We start from the raw sequence: 14,018 nt of genomic DNA, 5'->3' as shown, positions 1-14,018 counted from the left end.
AAAGAGCTGCCGGGAAGGCGCAACCATGGGGGGGGATGGGGGGCTGGGGACATGGGGGGACAAAGGGGGGTGGGATATGGGATATGGGGTAGGAGATATGGGATAGGGGATATAGGGTAGGGGATATAGGATATGGGGTAGGGGATATGGGATATGGGATATAGGATATGGGATAGGGGATATGGGATATAGGGTAGGGGATATAGGATATGGGGTAGGGGATATGGGATATGGCTGGCACTGCCCCACAACCCCCCCCCCCCATAAGGCTATAAGAGCACAGAGTGCCCAGCCCCATAACCCCCCCCTATGGGGCTATAAGAGCACACAGTGCCCAGCCCCATAACCCCCCCCTATAGGGCTATAAGAGCACACAGTGCCCAGCCCCACAACCCCCCCCCATAGGGCTATAAGAGCACACAGTGCCCAGCCCCACAACCCCCCCCCTATAGGGCTATAAGAGCACACAGTGCCCAGCCCCACACAGCCACCATGGCACCGCCTGCCCTACAGACACTGCTCCTCGTCCTGCTCTGTGCCAACACAGGTAGGGACCCCAAAACGGGTCACCCCCCCCCCCCCCAAACTGGGTACCCCCACCCCATAAAGGGCTCACCCCAAATCCCAGCTCACCCCATAACTCTGAGTCCCCCCCACTCCAAATCTGGGTCCCCCTGCCCCATATCTGTGTGCTCCCCAAAACCTGGGGGTCCCCCTGCCCCAAATCCAAGTACCCCCACCCCAAACCTTGGGTGCCCCCCCCACCTCCAGTGTCCCAAACCATGGTGCCCCCCCCCCCACTTTTGGGATACCCCAATGGTTCCCAGTAGTGGGATTGGGGTGGGGGGGACGCTCACAGTGGGGCCCCCCCCCCCACTAACTGGGTTTTTGTGGGGCTGTGTGGGGTGACGGGTCCCGGTGGTGGTTGTAGGGCTGGGGGGGTCGCGCTGTGAGCTGCCCCCCAGCGCCTGGTGCCGGAGCTGGGACACGGCGCTGCGCTGTGGGGCCGTGGGGGTCTGCGCCCAACGAGGATGGTCCCGAAACACACAACAGGTGGGTGGGGGCGGCCCTATGTGCCCCATATGGCCCCATACACCACCCCAAGCTCCTCATGTCCCCAACCCCACATCCCCCCCCCAAACCCCATGTTCCATTCCATACAGCCCCACAGTTCCACGGCCCCGTATCCCCACGTCCCGGTGTCCCCGTGCCTCACACCATCCGGCTCCATGCCATATATACCCCACAGCCCCATATCCTTCTATCCCCACATCCCCATGTCCCTATGCCATATATATCCCTGTGTCCCCATATCTCCACATCCCCATGACCCCATATCCCCATACCCCCATGTCCCTTTATCCCCATGTCCCTTTATCCCCATGTCCCTTTATCCCCATATCTCCCTGTCTCTGTCCCCATATCCCTGTGCCCCCATGCCCCCTTATCCCCATACCCCCATGGTTTGGTGTCCCCATGTCCCCATAACTCCCCACACCCCATAACTCCCCATGTCCCCATAATCTCCCATGTCTCTATAACCCCCCCCTCCCACCCCCCATCCCCATAACCCCCCATGTCCCCATAACTCCCCCCTCCCACCCCATATCCCCCCATTGTCCCCCCAAGGACGACACCTGCACTGACTGCCAGGACCTGGTGACGCTGCTCATCCGTATGGCCAACGTGTCGGCTGCCAAGGTGCTGGGGGGTTATGAGGGGCTATGGGGGGTTATGGGGGGTTATGGGGGGTTATGGGGGGACCCTGTGTGACATGGGGTGCCCTATGGGTCTCACTGTCGCTATGGGGCAGGCGGCCGTGGGGCGGTTCCTGCGCAGGGAGTGTGAGGCGCTGCCGGTGCCCACCATGGTGACACCGTGTCAGAGCCTGGTCAGCCGGTACTGGGAGCTGCTGGAGGAACAGCTGGGGGGGCAGCTGGTGAGTGGGGACGGGGGGACATGGGGGGAGATGGGGACAGCACCGTGTATGGGGACACAGTGCCCTATGGGGACATGGGGGGAGATGGGGACATGGCGCTCTATGGGGACATGGTGCCCTATGGGGACATGGGGGGAGATGGGGACAGTACCGTGTATGGGGACACAGTGCCCTATGGGGACATGGGGAGAGATGGGGACACGGCGCTGTATGGGGACACAGTGTCCTATGGGGACTCGGTGCCCTATGGGGACATGGTGCCCTATGGGGACATGGTGCCCTATGGGGACATGGTGCCCTATGGGGACACGGCGCTGTATAGGGACACCTCTGGGTGCCCCACACTGGGCTGGGGGCACTGCTGTCCCTGTCCCCCCCATTGCCCCCATAGAAGCCATCTGCCATCTGTGCCCGCCTGGAGTTGTGCCCAGCGCAGCCTGGGGGGGTCCCGGCTGTGTCCCCCCACATCGGAGCCCTCCTGCAGGTATGGGATGTGTATGGGATTCTATGGGGCACATCCATGGGTTTCCATATGGGTGGCTGTGGGTAAATGGGGTTTTCTCTATGGGTGCATGGAGGTGTCTGTGTGGGGGTCCCCAGTGGGTATCCTAATAAGTGTCAGAATAGGAACCCCAATGTATGGCCTAAAGGGAATCCCAATGGACAACCCCATGAGTGTCCCAAAGGCCAAATATGGCGTGGGTGTCCAATAGGAACCCCAATAGGAACCCCAGAGGGTGTCCCAGTAAGTGTCCCAATGGGCGTCCTAATGGGATCCCCAATGGGCATCGCAATGAGAACCACAATGGGAACCCTAATGGTCTTCCACATGGAAACCCCACTGAGTATCCTCATGGGTGCCCCAATGGGAACCCCACTGAGTATCCCCATGGGTGCCCCTATGAGATCCCTAATGGGAACCCCACTGACTATCCCAATGGGTGCCCCCATGGGACCCCCAGACCCCACACGTTGGCTATAGGGCCAACCACTGTCCCCATTATCCCCAGGACGCGGCGCTGCCGGTGCCGTTACCGCTGTGTTGGCTGTGCCGGACCTTCCTGTCCCGCGCCGAGGCCGCCGTCCCCAAGGTACATTGAGGAGCTGATGGTTCTGGTGGTGCCGGTTCTGGCGGTGCCGGTTCTGGCGGTGCTGGTTCTGGCGGTGCCGGTTCTGGCGGTGCCGGTTCTGGTGGTACCACTGAAGTCAGGGGGTGACGCCGAGCTCCGTGTGCTGCCATAGGGGGCCGTGGCCGGGGCCGTGTCCCAGCTGTGCCGGGCGCTGCCGCTGGCCGTGTCGGGCGCGTGCCAATGCCTGGCCGAGCGTTACACCGTGTTGGTGCTGGACGCGCTGCTGGGGAAGCTGGCACCGCGGCTGGTGTGCAGCCTGATGCTGCACTGCGGGCCTGAGCGGGACGGGGGGAACATGGACATCACGGCAACGGGGAACAACGGGGACACACGGAGAGAGGTGAGGGATGGGGGACACGGGGTGAGGGGGGGTGGGGGGACACCAGGGGACACAGGGGGACCCTAAAGGCTCATAGGGATGTGTTGGGGACCCTAAAGGTGTCACGGTTCCTTAGGGAAAAGTTGGGGACCCAAAGGGACACAGTGGGGAACCTAAAGGCTCATAGGGATGTGTTGGGGAACCTAAAGGTGTCACAGCTCCATAGGGACAGGTTGGAGGCCCAAAGGGACACACTGGGGAACTTAAAGGCCCATAGAAACATGTTGGGGATCCTAAAGGTGTCACGGTTCCTTAGGGACAAGTTGGGGACCCAAAAGGACACAGTGGGGACCCTAAAGGCTCATAGGGATGTGTTGGGGACCCTAAAGGTATCACAGATCCATAGGGACAAGTTGGGGTCCCTAAAGGTGTCACAGCTCCATAGGGATGGGTTGGGGACCCAAAGACACACACTGGGGAACCTAAAGGCTCATAGAGCACATTGGGGGCCCAAAGGGATGCACTGGGGACCCTAAAGGCCCATAGGGATGTGTTGGGGACCCTAAAGTTGTCACAGCCCCAAAGGGACAAAGTAGGGACTTTAAGGGTGTCACAGCCCCCAGGGACGTGCTCCAGGGTATCACCAAGGGATGTGTTGGGAATCCAAAGGGACACTGGGGACCCAAAGGGATGCGCTGGGGACCCTAAATGTGTCCCACCCAGGAGCTCTGTTAGGTCCCTGGGCCGTCACCAGCCGTGTCCCCTCCTCCCTTAGGACCCCACTCTATGGCAGGTGCTCACTGAACTGACCCCAAACCTCGAGCTGTCCCCAAAGCCGGGGCTGACCCCAAAGCCTGGACCCTGCGCCCTGGGCCCAGCCTATTGGTGCTCCAGCGCTGAGACTGCCCGGCGCTGTGAGGTGAGCGGGGGGGGGGACAAGAGACATGGGGGGTGATAAGGGACATGGGGGGTGATAAGGGACATGGGGGGGTGATAAGGGACATGGGGGGTGACAAGGGACATGGGGGGGTGATAAGGGACATGGGGGGGTGACAAGGGACATGGGGGGGTGATAAGGGACATGGGGGGGTGATAAGGGACATGGGGGGTGACAAGGGACATGGGGGGGTGACACATCACCGACCCCCCCTGCTCCCCCCCAGGCCCAGCTGTACTGCCAGGACCACGCTGGGCTGTAGGGATGGAAGGAGCAGCCCCCAATAAAGCCTGGATACCAGCAGCTCGCTGTCCCTATTGCTTCTTATTGGGGGGGAGGTGGGCAAATGGAGGTGGATAAAAACCCCAAAAGAGCCAGAAAAGGTTGAAAGAAATGAGCAGAAATAGAAAAGCAGCACATTTAATGGGGGGGGGGCTCAGGCTCCTTGCTGGTTCGTCTCATCCTCCTCCCGGCGCTTCCAGATCTGGGGCAGAACATGGAGATAAAGGGGGGGGGGGGCTGTGAGTGCTATGGGGGGTGGGGGCATTTTGGGGCCGTTTTACCCCCTGCTTTTCCCTGTGTCCCCCCCACCCCCTCACCTGGATATAGGCCTCAGACAGGGTGATCATCTGGGGCAGGATGTCGGTCACCTGCAGGTCCTGCAGCTCGTACCACTTCCCAGTGCCCTGCCATAGAACATGGGGGGATATGGAGCAATAGGGTGATGCTGAGGGCTGCCCCCCACCTCCCCCTCCCCATTTTGCCCCCCCCCAAAGCAGGACTGAGGGCGGCGCTCACGTGGTGCAGCACGTGGATGCGGTAGGAGCCCTCGGAGGGTTTCCCGTCGTGCACGATGTTGGCGATCAGGTCGTAGGTGGTGTGAGTGTGCACGGCCTGCACCTCCTCCGACAGGTACTCGCGCAGGTCCACGTTACTGCAGGGCAGGGCAGCACCGTCAGCACCTGAACCGGGACCACCCCAACCCCATAGGACCCCCCACCCCCCCCAGGACAACCTCAACCCCTTAGGACCACCCTCATCCCCCCAGGACCATCCTCAACCCCCATAGAAACAACTCACCCCCCCAGGACCAACCCAAGCCCCCATAGGACCACCTTACCCACCCCAGGACCACCTCATCCCCCATAGGACAACCCCAAGCCCCCAGGAACACCCCAACACCCCCAAGGACCACCCCACCCCACATAGGACCAATCCAACCCCCCCAAGACCCCCCTACACCCCATAGGACCACCCCCAGGACCACCCCCACCTCCTATAGGACCACTCCACCCCCCATAGGACCACCCCCACCCCCATAAGACCACCCCAACACCCCCCAGGACCAACCCACCCCCCCCAAGACCCCCCTACACCCCATAGGACCACCTCAGCCCCCATAGGAACACCCCACCCCCCCATAGGACAACCCCAAGCCACCAGGACCACCCCAAGCCCCCCAGGACCACCTTACCCCCCATAGGACCACCCCACCCCACATAGGACCAACCTGCCCCCCCCAAGACCCCCCTACACCCCATAGGACCACCCCCAGGACCACCCCCACCTCCTATAGGACCACTCCACCCCCCATAAGACCACCCCAACACCCCCCAGGACTAACCCATCCCCCCAAGACCCCCCTACACCCCATAGGACCACCTCAGCCCCCATAGGAACACCCCACCCCCCCAGGAACACCCCCCATAGGACCACCTTACCCCCCCCAGGACCACCTCATCCCCCATAGGACAACCCCAAGCCCCCAGGACCACCCCAACACCCCCCAGGACCACCCTTACCCCCCATAGGACCAGCCCCCCCCCGTCACGACTCCCTCACCCCCTCACCCCCCCCCTGGACCACCCCACCCCACATAGGACCAACCCACCCACCCCAAGACCCCCTTACACCCCATCGGACCACCCCCACCTCCTATAGGACCACTCCACCCCATATAGGACCACCTTACCCCCCATAGGACCACCCCCACCCCATAAGACCACCCCAACACCCCCCAGGACCAACCCACCCCCCATAGGACCACCCCAACACCCCCCAGGACCACCTTACCCCCAAGACCCCCCTACACCCCATAGGACCACCCCCAGGACCACCCCCACCTCCTATAGGACCACTCCACCCCCCATAAGACCACCTCACCTCCCTCAGGACCACCCCAACCCCTCCCAGGACCACCTTACCCACCATAGGACCACCCCCACCCCATAAGACCACCCCAACACCCCCCAGGACCAACCCACCCCCCCCAAGACCCCCCTACACCCCATAGGACCACCTCAGCCCCCATAGGAACACCCCACCCCCCAGGAACACCCCCCATAGGACCACCTTACCCCCCCCAGGACCACCTCACCCCCCCATAGGACAACCCCAAGCCCCCAGGACCACCCCAACACCCCCCAGGACCACCTTACGCCCCATAGGACCACCCCAATCCCCCCCAGGACCACCCCCACCTCCCATAGGACCACCCCACCCCACATAGGACCAATCCAACCCCCCCAAGACCCCCCTACACCCCATAGGACCACCCCCAGGACCACCCCCACCTCCTATAGGACCACTCCACGCCCCATAGGACCACCCCCCACCCCCCCATAGCTCAGGGCAGGGAGCGCAGAGCACCCACGTGATGGGGAAGTTGACGATGGTGGGGTTCTTCTCCACGAAGAAGTTGTTCTTGGTGAAGCGTTTGATGCAGAAGATGAGATACGGGGGCAGCCGGGTCAGCTGGAAGCGCTTCAGGAAGTTCTCCTTGTAGGTCTTATACTCCTTCTCCGTGACCCCATTGAATTTAGCCAGGATGCTGAACAAAGGCACCTGGGGGATGATGAGCTGCTCCTTCTCGTCCTTATAGAGCGGAGCCGTGGGCAGGTCCAGGGTCAGGTACATGAAGGTGGATTCCACCATGGTCTCCTGGTACTCGGCGTTCTGCAGCAGCTGCGCTTTCTCCTCGGCTGGCTGCGGGATGGGAGCGGGAATCAGTGCTGTGGGGCAGCCCCATAACATGGGGGGGGATCTGGGGGTACTCACAGGGTTTGGGGGGAATTTGGGGGGACCTGGGGGTACTCACAGGGTCTGAGGGGGACCTGGGGGTACTCACAGGGTCTGGGGGGGGATCTGAGGGTACTTACAGGGTCTGAGGGGGATTTGGGGGGGATCTGGGGGTACTCACTGGGTTTGGGGGGGGATATGGGGGTTCTCACTGGGTCTGAGGGGGATATGGGGGTACTCATAGGGTCTGGGGGGGATCTGGGGGGGATTTGGGGGCACTCATAGGGTCTGGGGGGGGATCTAGAGGGTAATTACAGGGTCTGAGGGGGATTTGGGGGGGATCTGGGTGTACTCACAGGGTTTGGGGGGGATTTGGGGGTACCCAAAGGGTCTGGGGGGGACTTGGGGTTCTCACTGGGTCTGGGGGGGGGATCTGAGGGTACTTACAGGGTCTGAGGGGGATCTGGGGGGGATCTGGGGGTACTCACCAGGTCTGGGGGGGGATTTGGGGGCACTCACTGGGTCTGGGGGGGATATGGGGGCACTCACAGGGTCTGGGGTGATATGGGGGCACTCACCAGGTCGGGGTGCGGCAGCTTCTTGGTGAAGATGCGCATGGAGCCCTGGAAGACGTCGGTGACGATGGCTGAGGGGACACAGAGCGGGGTCAGAGGGAGGGGAGACAGGAGAGGGTTGGGATGGGGGGGGTATAGGGGTGATGTGGGGCATGGGGGGGGCAGAGAGGTGCCAAATGGTGGCACAGGGGGGACCAAGGGCACGGGGGGGAGGCAGAGGAGAGACCAAAAGGGCACAGGGGTGACATAAGGAACATGGGGATGGAATTGGGGTGACACAGGGGACACCCTGCAGCCCCCGCAGCCCCCACTCACTTTTCTTCTTCCTCTTGGTGCCCCCCAGGGCCGAGTGCAGCGCGTTGAGGAACCACGAGAGGAAATCCACCCCGTCCCCTGCGAACAGGAGGAGGAGGAGGATGAAGATGAAGATGGCTGAGGGTGCAGCAATGGTGGCAGCATCCATAGGTATGTGTTGGGGACCCTAAAGGTGTCACAGCTCCATAGGGATGTGCTGGGGACCCAAAGGGATGCACTGGGGACCCTAAAGGCCCACAGGGATGTGTTGGGGACCCTAAAGGTGTCACAGCTCCATAGGGATGGGTTGGGGACCCTAAAGGTGTCACAGCCCCATAGAGATGGGTTGGGGACCCTAAAGGTGTCACAGCCCCATAGGGATGTGCTGGGGACCCAAAGGGATGCACTGGGGACCCTAAAGGCATCACAGCCCCCAGGGACATGCTCCAGGGTATCACTAAGGGATGTGTTGGGGATCCAAAGGGACATTGGGGACCCTAAGGGATGTGTTGGGGACCCTAAAGTTGTCACAGCCCCAAAGGGACACAGTAGGGACTTTAAGGGTGTCACAGCCCTCAGGGACATGCTCCAGGGTGTCACTAAGGGATGTACTGGGGACCCTAAGGGACACATTGGGGACCCTAAGGGACACATTGGGGACCCTAACAGTGTCACAGCCCCAAAGGGACACGTTGGGGACCCAAAGGGATGCATTGGGAACCCTAAATGTGTCCCAGCCCCAGGGGAGCACAGAGGGGACGTGCTCTGTGGTGTCACATCCCGGCTCCAAGGGTGGCTCGGTCCCCAGTGCTGTGACACCCCACATCTCCAGCCGTATCCATGGGGCCTCACCTTGCTTGGTGATCTGGAAGTTCTTCTTGCTGCACAGCACCACGGCCTGCAGCATCTCGTGGGGGGACACGTGGGCCTTGAAGTTCCGGGGGTTCCACAGTTTGCGCATCAGTTCCCCAAAGCGCTGCACCAGCAGGAACATGATGTCACCGGGGGGACGTTGGATGCTCTTGTAATTCTCCTCCTCCAAGAAGTAATTGCGCAGCGGGGGCACGTTGGACAGGGCCTGGGGGGCACCAGGGGTGGGTACAGCAGCACTAAGTGATTCTACCCCAAAACCCCAGCCATAAAGCCCCATAACCCCAGCCATAAAGCCCCATAACCCCAGCCATAAAGCCCCATATCCCCAGCCATAAAGCCCCCCAACCCCAGCCATAAAGCCCCATATCCCCAGCCATAAAGCCCCAATAACCCCAGCCATAAAGCCCCAATAACCCCAGCCATAAAGCCCCAATAACCCCAGCCATAAAGCCCCATAACCCCAGCCATAAAGCCCCAAAACCCCATCCATAAAGCCCCATCCATAAAGCCCCCTAACCCCAGCCATAAAGGCCCCCATAACCCCAGCCATAAAGCCCCAAAACCCCAGCCATAAAGCCCCAAAACCCCAGCCATAAAGCCCCATAATCCCAGCCATAAAGACCCATAATCCCAGCCATAAAGCCCCAATAACCCCATCCATAAAGCCCCAATAACCCCAGCCATAAAGCCCCATGTCCCCAGCCATAAAGCCCCATAACCCCAATCCATAAAGCCCCCCCAGCCCCATCCATAAAGCCCCCCATAACCCCATCCATAAAGCCCCAATAACCCCATCCATAAAGCCCCATATCCCCATCCATAGAGCCCCATAACCCATAAAGCCCCATAACCCCAGACCTGCAGCACAGCGTTGGCGTAGTCATTGGCTTTGATATTATTGAGCCCCACGATGCCGGGCAGGTACGTGGTGCCATCGTAAGCTCGGGACAGCTTGGCCTGCTTGTCCAGGTTGCTGATCTGCTGCGCCGTGAAGGTGGGCTTCAGCACGTACTGTGGGACAGAGGGGACACGGGGGTGTCACAGCACATTGGGGGGGACACACAGCCACCCCAGCCCCCCCGGGGCTGTAACACACCGTGATGTCCTCCAGGGACGAGTCGATGATCTCGTAGTTGTCGGGCAGGCAGTAGAACTTGAGGGTGTGGAGGTTGAGGAAGACGTGGTGGCTGAACTGGACGCTGTGGATGTAGGCGTGGGACTTCAGCCCCCGGCCTGAGGGGGAGACAGGGGTCAAAACAGCCCCCAAATAGCGGGGCACACAGCTCCATCCCAATACACAGCTCCATCCCATCCCAATACACAGCTCCATCCCAACACACTGCTCCATCCCATCCCAACACACACAGCTCCATCCCATCCCAACACACAGCTCCATCCCATCCCATAGAGCTCCCACCCCATCCCAATACACAGCTCCATCCCAATACACACAGCTCCATCCCACCCCAATACACAGCTCCATCCCAATACACAGCTCCATCCCATCCCATAGAGCTCCCACCCCATCCCAATACACACAGCTCCCATCCCATCCCATCGCTCCCATCCCAGCACACACGCAGCTCCCATCCCATCCCATTACTTCCATCTCACCCCATCCCATTACTTCCATCCCAACACACACAGCTCCCACCCCACCCCAGCACACAAAGCTCCATCCCATCCCATAGCCCCCATCCCATCCCAATACACGCAGCTCCCATCCCATCCCATCATAGAGCTCTCATCCCAGTGCTCCCATCCCATCGCTCCCACCCCATCCCAATACACATAGCTCCCATCCCATCCCAGTGCTCCCATCCCAACACACAGAGCTGCCCCCATCCCATCCCAACACACACAGCTCCCATCCCATCCCATCCCATAGAGCTCCCATCCCACCCCAATAAACACAGCTCCCATCCCATCCCATTGCTCCCATCCCAACACACACAGCTCCCATCCCAATACACATAGCTCCCATCACAGAACTCCCCATCCCATCCCAATACACACAGCTCCCATCCCATCCCAATACACACAGCTCCCATCCCATCCCATAGCCCCCATCCCATCCCATCCCATCCCATCCCAATACACAGCTCCCATCCCATCCCATCCCATCCCATCCCATAGCCCCCATCCCATCCCATCCCAATACACAGCTCCCATCCCATCCCATCCCATAGCCCCCATCCCATCCCATCCCAATACACAGCTCCCATCCCATCCCATCCCATCCCATCCCATAGCCCCCATCCCATCCCATCCCATAGCCCCCATCCCATCCCATCCCATCCCAATACACAGCTCCCATCCCATCCCACCCCATCCCATAGCCCCCATCCCATCCCATCCCATAGCCCCCATCCCATCCCATCCCATCCCAATACACACAGCTCCATCCCATCCCATCCCATCCCATCCCAATACACACAGCTCCCATCCCATCCCATAGCCCCCATCCCATCCCAATACACAGCTCCCATCCCATCCCATCCCATCCCATCCCATCCCATCCCATAGCCCCCATCCCATCCCATCCCAATACACAGCTCCCATCCCATCCCATCCCATCCCATAGCCCCCATCCCATCCCATCCCAATACACAGCTCCCATCCCATCCCATCCCATCCCATAGCCCCCATCCCATCCCATCCCAATACACAGCTCCCATCCCATCCCATAGAGCTGCCCCCACCCCACCGCACTCACCCTGGAAGTACTTCCCGCACACGAGGCAGGCGTACACATTGATGTGTGACAGCGAGATGGAGCAGAGCTTCTCAAAGTCAAAATCCAGCACGCTCCTACAACACAACACACTGTATTGTATTGCTGGGGGGGGGGCGGCCATGGGACCCCCTTGTGGTGCCCACCTGCCCCCCGTGCCCCCCCCCAGCCCTGTGCCCCCCTCCCCACTCACTTGTTGATGGTGTCCAGGTAGGGGCAGTGGCGGCTGCGTTGGTCCTCGGGGTCGAAGCGGCCATAGCGCACTATGGGGGGGGGCAGCTCAATGGGGAGGGGGGGGCTCGGACCCCAGCCCCATTGCCCCCCCCACATCCCAGCCCAGCTCCCCCCACAGCCCCACAGCTCACCTCACATTCCCTCATCCCTATAACTGACCCTATAACCAACCCTATAACCGACCCTACCCTATAACTGACCCTATAACTGACCCTATAACTGACCCCCCCCCATTCCCAGCCCTGCTTCCCCTCCACCTCCATATCGGATCCCCGAGCCCCGACAGACAGACCCAGTTCCCCCCGTGCTCCTGTATCTGGTCCCAAACACCCCATATACCAGCCCTGGTTCTGCCCCATAGGCCTGAATGTGCCCCCAAGGCCCCAAATCCAGCAACGATGGCAAACCCACAGAACTGACCCCATAACTGACCCTATAGCCCCATAACTGACCCCATAACCAACCCTATAGCCCCATAACTGACCCCATAGCCAACCCTATAGCCCCATAACTGACCCTACAGCCCCAGAACTGACCCTATAGCCCCAGAACTGTCCCCATAACCGACCCTAAAGCTCCATAACCGACCCTATAGCCCCATAACTGACCCCATAACCGACCCTATATCTCCATAACCAACCCTATAGCCCCACTACTAACCCCATAACCGACCCTATAGCCCCACTACTGACCCCATAACCGACCCTATAGCCCCACTACTGACCCTATAGCCCCATAACTGACCCCATAACTGACCCTATAGTCCCACTACTGACCCTAACCGACCCTAAAGCTCCATAACCGACCCTATAGCCCCATAACCGACCCCATAACTGACCCTATAGCCCCAGAACTGACCCTATAGCCCCACTACTGACCCCATAACCAACCCTATAACCCCATAACTGACCCTATAGCCCCACTACTGACCCCATAACTGACCCTAAAGCTCTATAACCGACCCTATAGCCCCATAACTGACCCCATAACCGACCCCACAGCCCCATAACCGACCCTATAGCCCCATAACTGACCCCATAACTGACCCTATAGCCCCACTACTGACCCCACAGCCCCATAACCAACCCTATAACCCCATAACCGACCCCACAGCCCCATAACTGACCCCATGCCCCCAGAACTGACCCCATAACCGACCCTATATCCCCATAACTGACCCCACAGCCCCATAACTGACCCTATAACCGACCCTATAACCGACCCCACAGCCCCATAACCGACCCTATAACCGACCCTATATCCCCATAACTGACCCTATATCCCCATAACTGACCCTATAACCCCAAAACCGACCCCACAGCCCCATAACCGACCCTATAACTGACCCTATAGCCCCATAACTGACCCCATAACCGACCCTATAGCTCCATAATTGACCTCACAAGCCCCATAACCGACCCTACAGCCCCATAACTGACCCTATAACCCCATAACCGACCCTACAGCCCCATAACTGACCCTATATCCCCATAACTGACCCTATAGCCCCATAACTGACCCTATAACCCCATAACTGACCCTATAGCCCCATACCCAGCCCCATAACCGACCCCGTTCCCCCCGTTCTCCCACCGGTTGGTTCCGGTTCCGGTTCAGACTCTCCATCCTCCTCCCGTTCCCGTTTGTTTCGCACAGTTCCGCCGTTTCCGGTTCCGGTTCCGGTCCAGTTTCCGTCTCCCGTTTCCCTCCGTCCCCTCCCGTTCGGTTCCGTTATTCCCGGCCCGTTTTTCTCCCGTCCCCGCTCCGTGTCCCTCCTGCCTCGTCCCTTGTCCCCATCGCTGTCCCTGCGGTTCCGGTTCGATGCTCGGTTCGATCCGGTCCCGGTTCCCCTCACCCCGCTCCGCTCCCGGTCACGCTCCCTCTTCCCGCGGCTCGACATCACTGCGCATGCGCCGCTACAACACCGCGTGACGCATGCGCAGAGCGTCGCCTCTCGCTGCGTGC

General features: G+C 60.4%; 2 protein-coding genes across 5 annotated transcripts; one reads left to right on the top strand and one right to left on the bottom strand.

The window, feature by feature from the left end:
• Positions 1 to 391: 391 nt before the first annotated feature.
• SFTPB (surfactant protein B) lies at positions 392 to 4,628 on the top strand. 2 transcript variants are annotated; one of them, XM_085510105.1, is made up of 9 exons: positions 392 to 547; positions 932 to 1,053; positions 1,630 to 1,701; positions 1,814 to 1,939; positions 2,331 to 2,423; positions 2,950 to 3,030; positions 3,182 to 3,409; positions 4,182 to 4,307; positions 4,552 to 4,628. In XM_085510105.1, exons 1-9 carry the CDS (start codon positions 493 to 495, stop codon positions 4,585 to 4,587), a joined length of 939 nt encoding a protein of 312 aa, XP_085366231.1. In that variant the 5' UTR covers positions 392 to 492; the 3' UTR covers positions 4,588 to 4,628. The 2 variants fall into 2 exon arrangements, with proteins under 2 accessions (XP_085366231.1, XP_085366230.1); XM_085510104.1 differs by having other exon boundaries at positions 4,164 to 4,307.
• A 101-nt stretch (positions 4,629 to 4,729) lies between these two features.
• On the bottom strand, positions 4,730 to 13,973 carry USP39 (ubiquitin specific peptidase 39). Of its 3 annotated transcripts, none has more exons than XM_085510081.1 (12): positions 13,647 to 13,973; positions 12,013 to 12,082; positions 11,802 to 11,896; positions 10,182 to 10,318; positions 9,944 to 10,096; positions 9,065 to 9,290; positions 8,234 to 8,311; positions 7,922 to 7,989; positions 6,979 to 7,310; positions 5,124 to 5,259; positions 4,925 to 5,011; positions 4,730 to 4,809 (listed from the first exon to the last, which is right to left on the bottom strand). In XM_085510081.1, the coding sequence occupies exons 1-12, from the start codon at positions 13,951 to 13,953 to the stop codon at positions 4,762 to 4,764; spliced, it is 1,737 nt and encodes a 578-aa protein (XP_085366207.1). In that variant the 5' UTR covers positions 13,954 to 13,973; the 3' UTR covers positions 4,730 to 4,761. The 3 variants fall into 3 exon arrangements, with proteins under 3 accessions (XP_085366207.1, XP_085366208.1, XP_085366209.1); XM_085510082.1 differs by having other exon boundaries at positions 9,065 to 9,248; XM_085510083.1 differs by lacking the exon at positions 12,013 to 12,082 and having other exon boundaries at positions 13,647 to 13,778.
• Between the last annotated feature and the right edge of the window lie 45 nt (positions 13,974 to 14,018).

The sequence above is a fragment of the Coturnix japonica genome, chromosome 10 (assembly GCF_054131305.1).
Source record: "Coturnix japonica strain WE chromosome 10, WE-NBRP24, whole genome shotgun sequence".
Lineage (NCBI taxonomy): Eukaryota > Metazoa > Chordata > Aves > Galliformes > Phasianidae > Coturnix > Coturnix japonica.
This window is presented reverse-complemented; position numbering and strand designations above follow the sequence as displayed.

What these genes read in the sequence shown, in the direction of transcription:
- USP39 (XM_085510081.1), bottom strand. Translation starts at nt 13,953, where the DNA reads ATGTCGAGCCGCGGGAAGAGGGAGCGTGACCGGGAGCGGAGCGGGGTG. An exon ending in GTGCGGGAAGTACTTCCAGG is followed by an intron (nt 10,319 to 11,801) that starts GTGAGTGCGGTG and finishes TCTCCCCCTCAG; the next exon opens with GCCGGGGGCTGAAGTCCCAC. An exon ending in CACCAAGAGGAAGAAGAAAA is followed by an intron (nt 7,990 to 8,233) that starts GTGAGTGGGGGC and finishes GTGTCCCCTCAG; the next exon opens with CCATCGTCACCGACGTCTTC.
- SFTPB (XM_085510104.1), top strand. Translation starts at nt 493, where the DNA reads ATGGCACCGCCTGCCCTACAGACACTGCTCCTCGTCCTGCTCTGTGCC. An exon ending in CCGAGGCCGCCGTCCCCAAG is followed by an intron (nt 3,031 to 3,181) that starts GTACATTGAGGA and finishes GTGCTGCCATAG; the next exon opens with GGGGCCGTGGCCGGGGCCGT. An exon ending in ACGGGGACACACGGAGAGAG is followed by an intron (nt 3,410 to 4,163) that starts GTGAGGGATGGG and finishes CTCCTCCCTTAG; the next exon opens with GACCCCACTCTATGGCAGGT.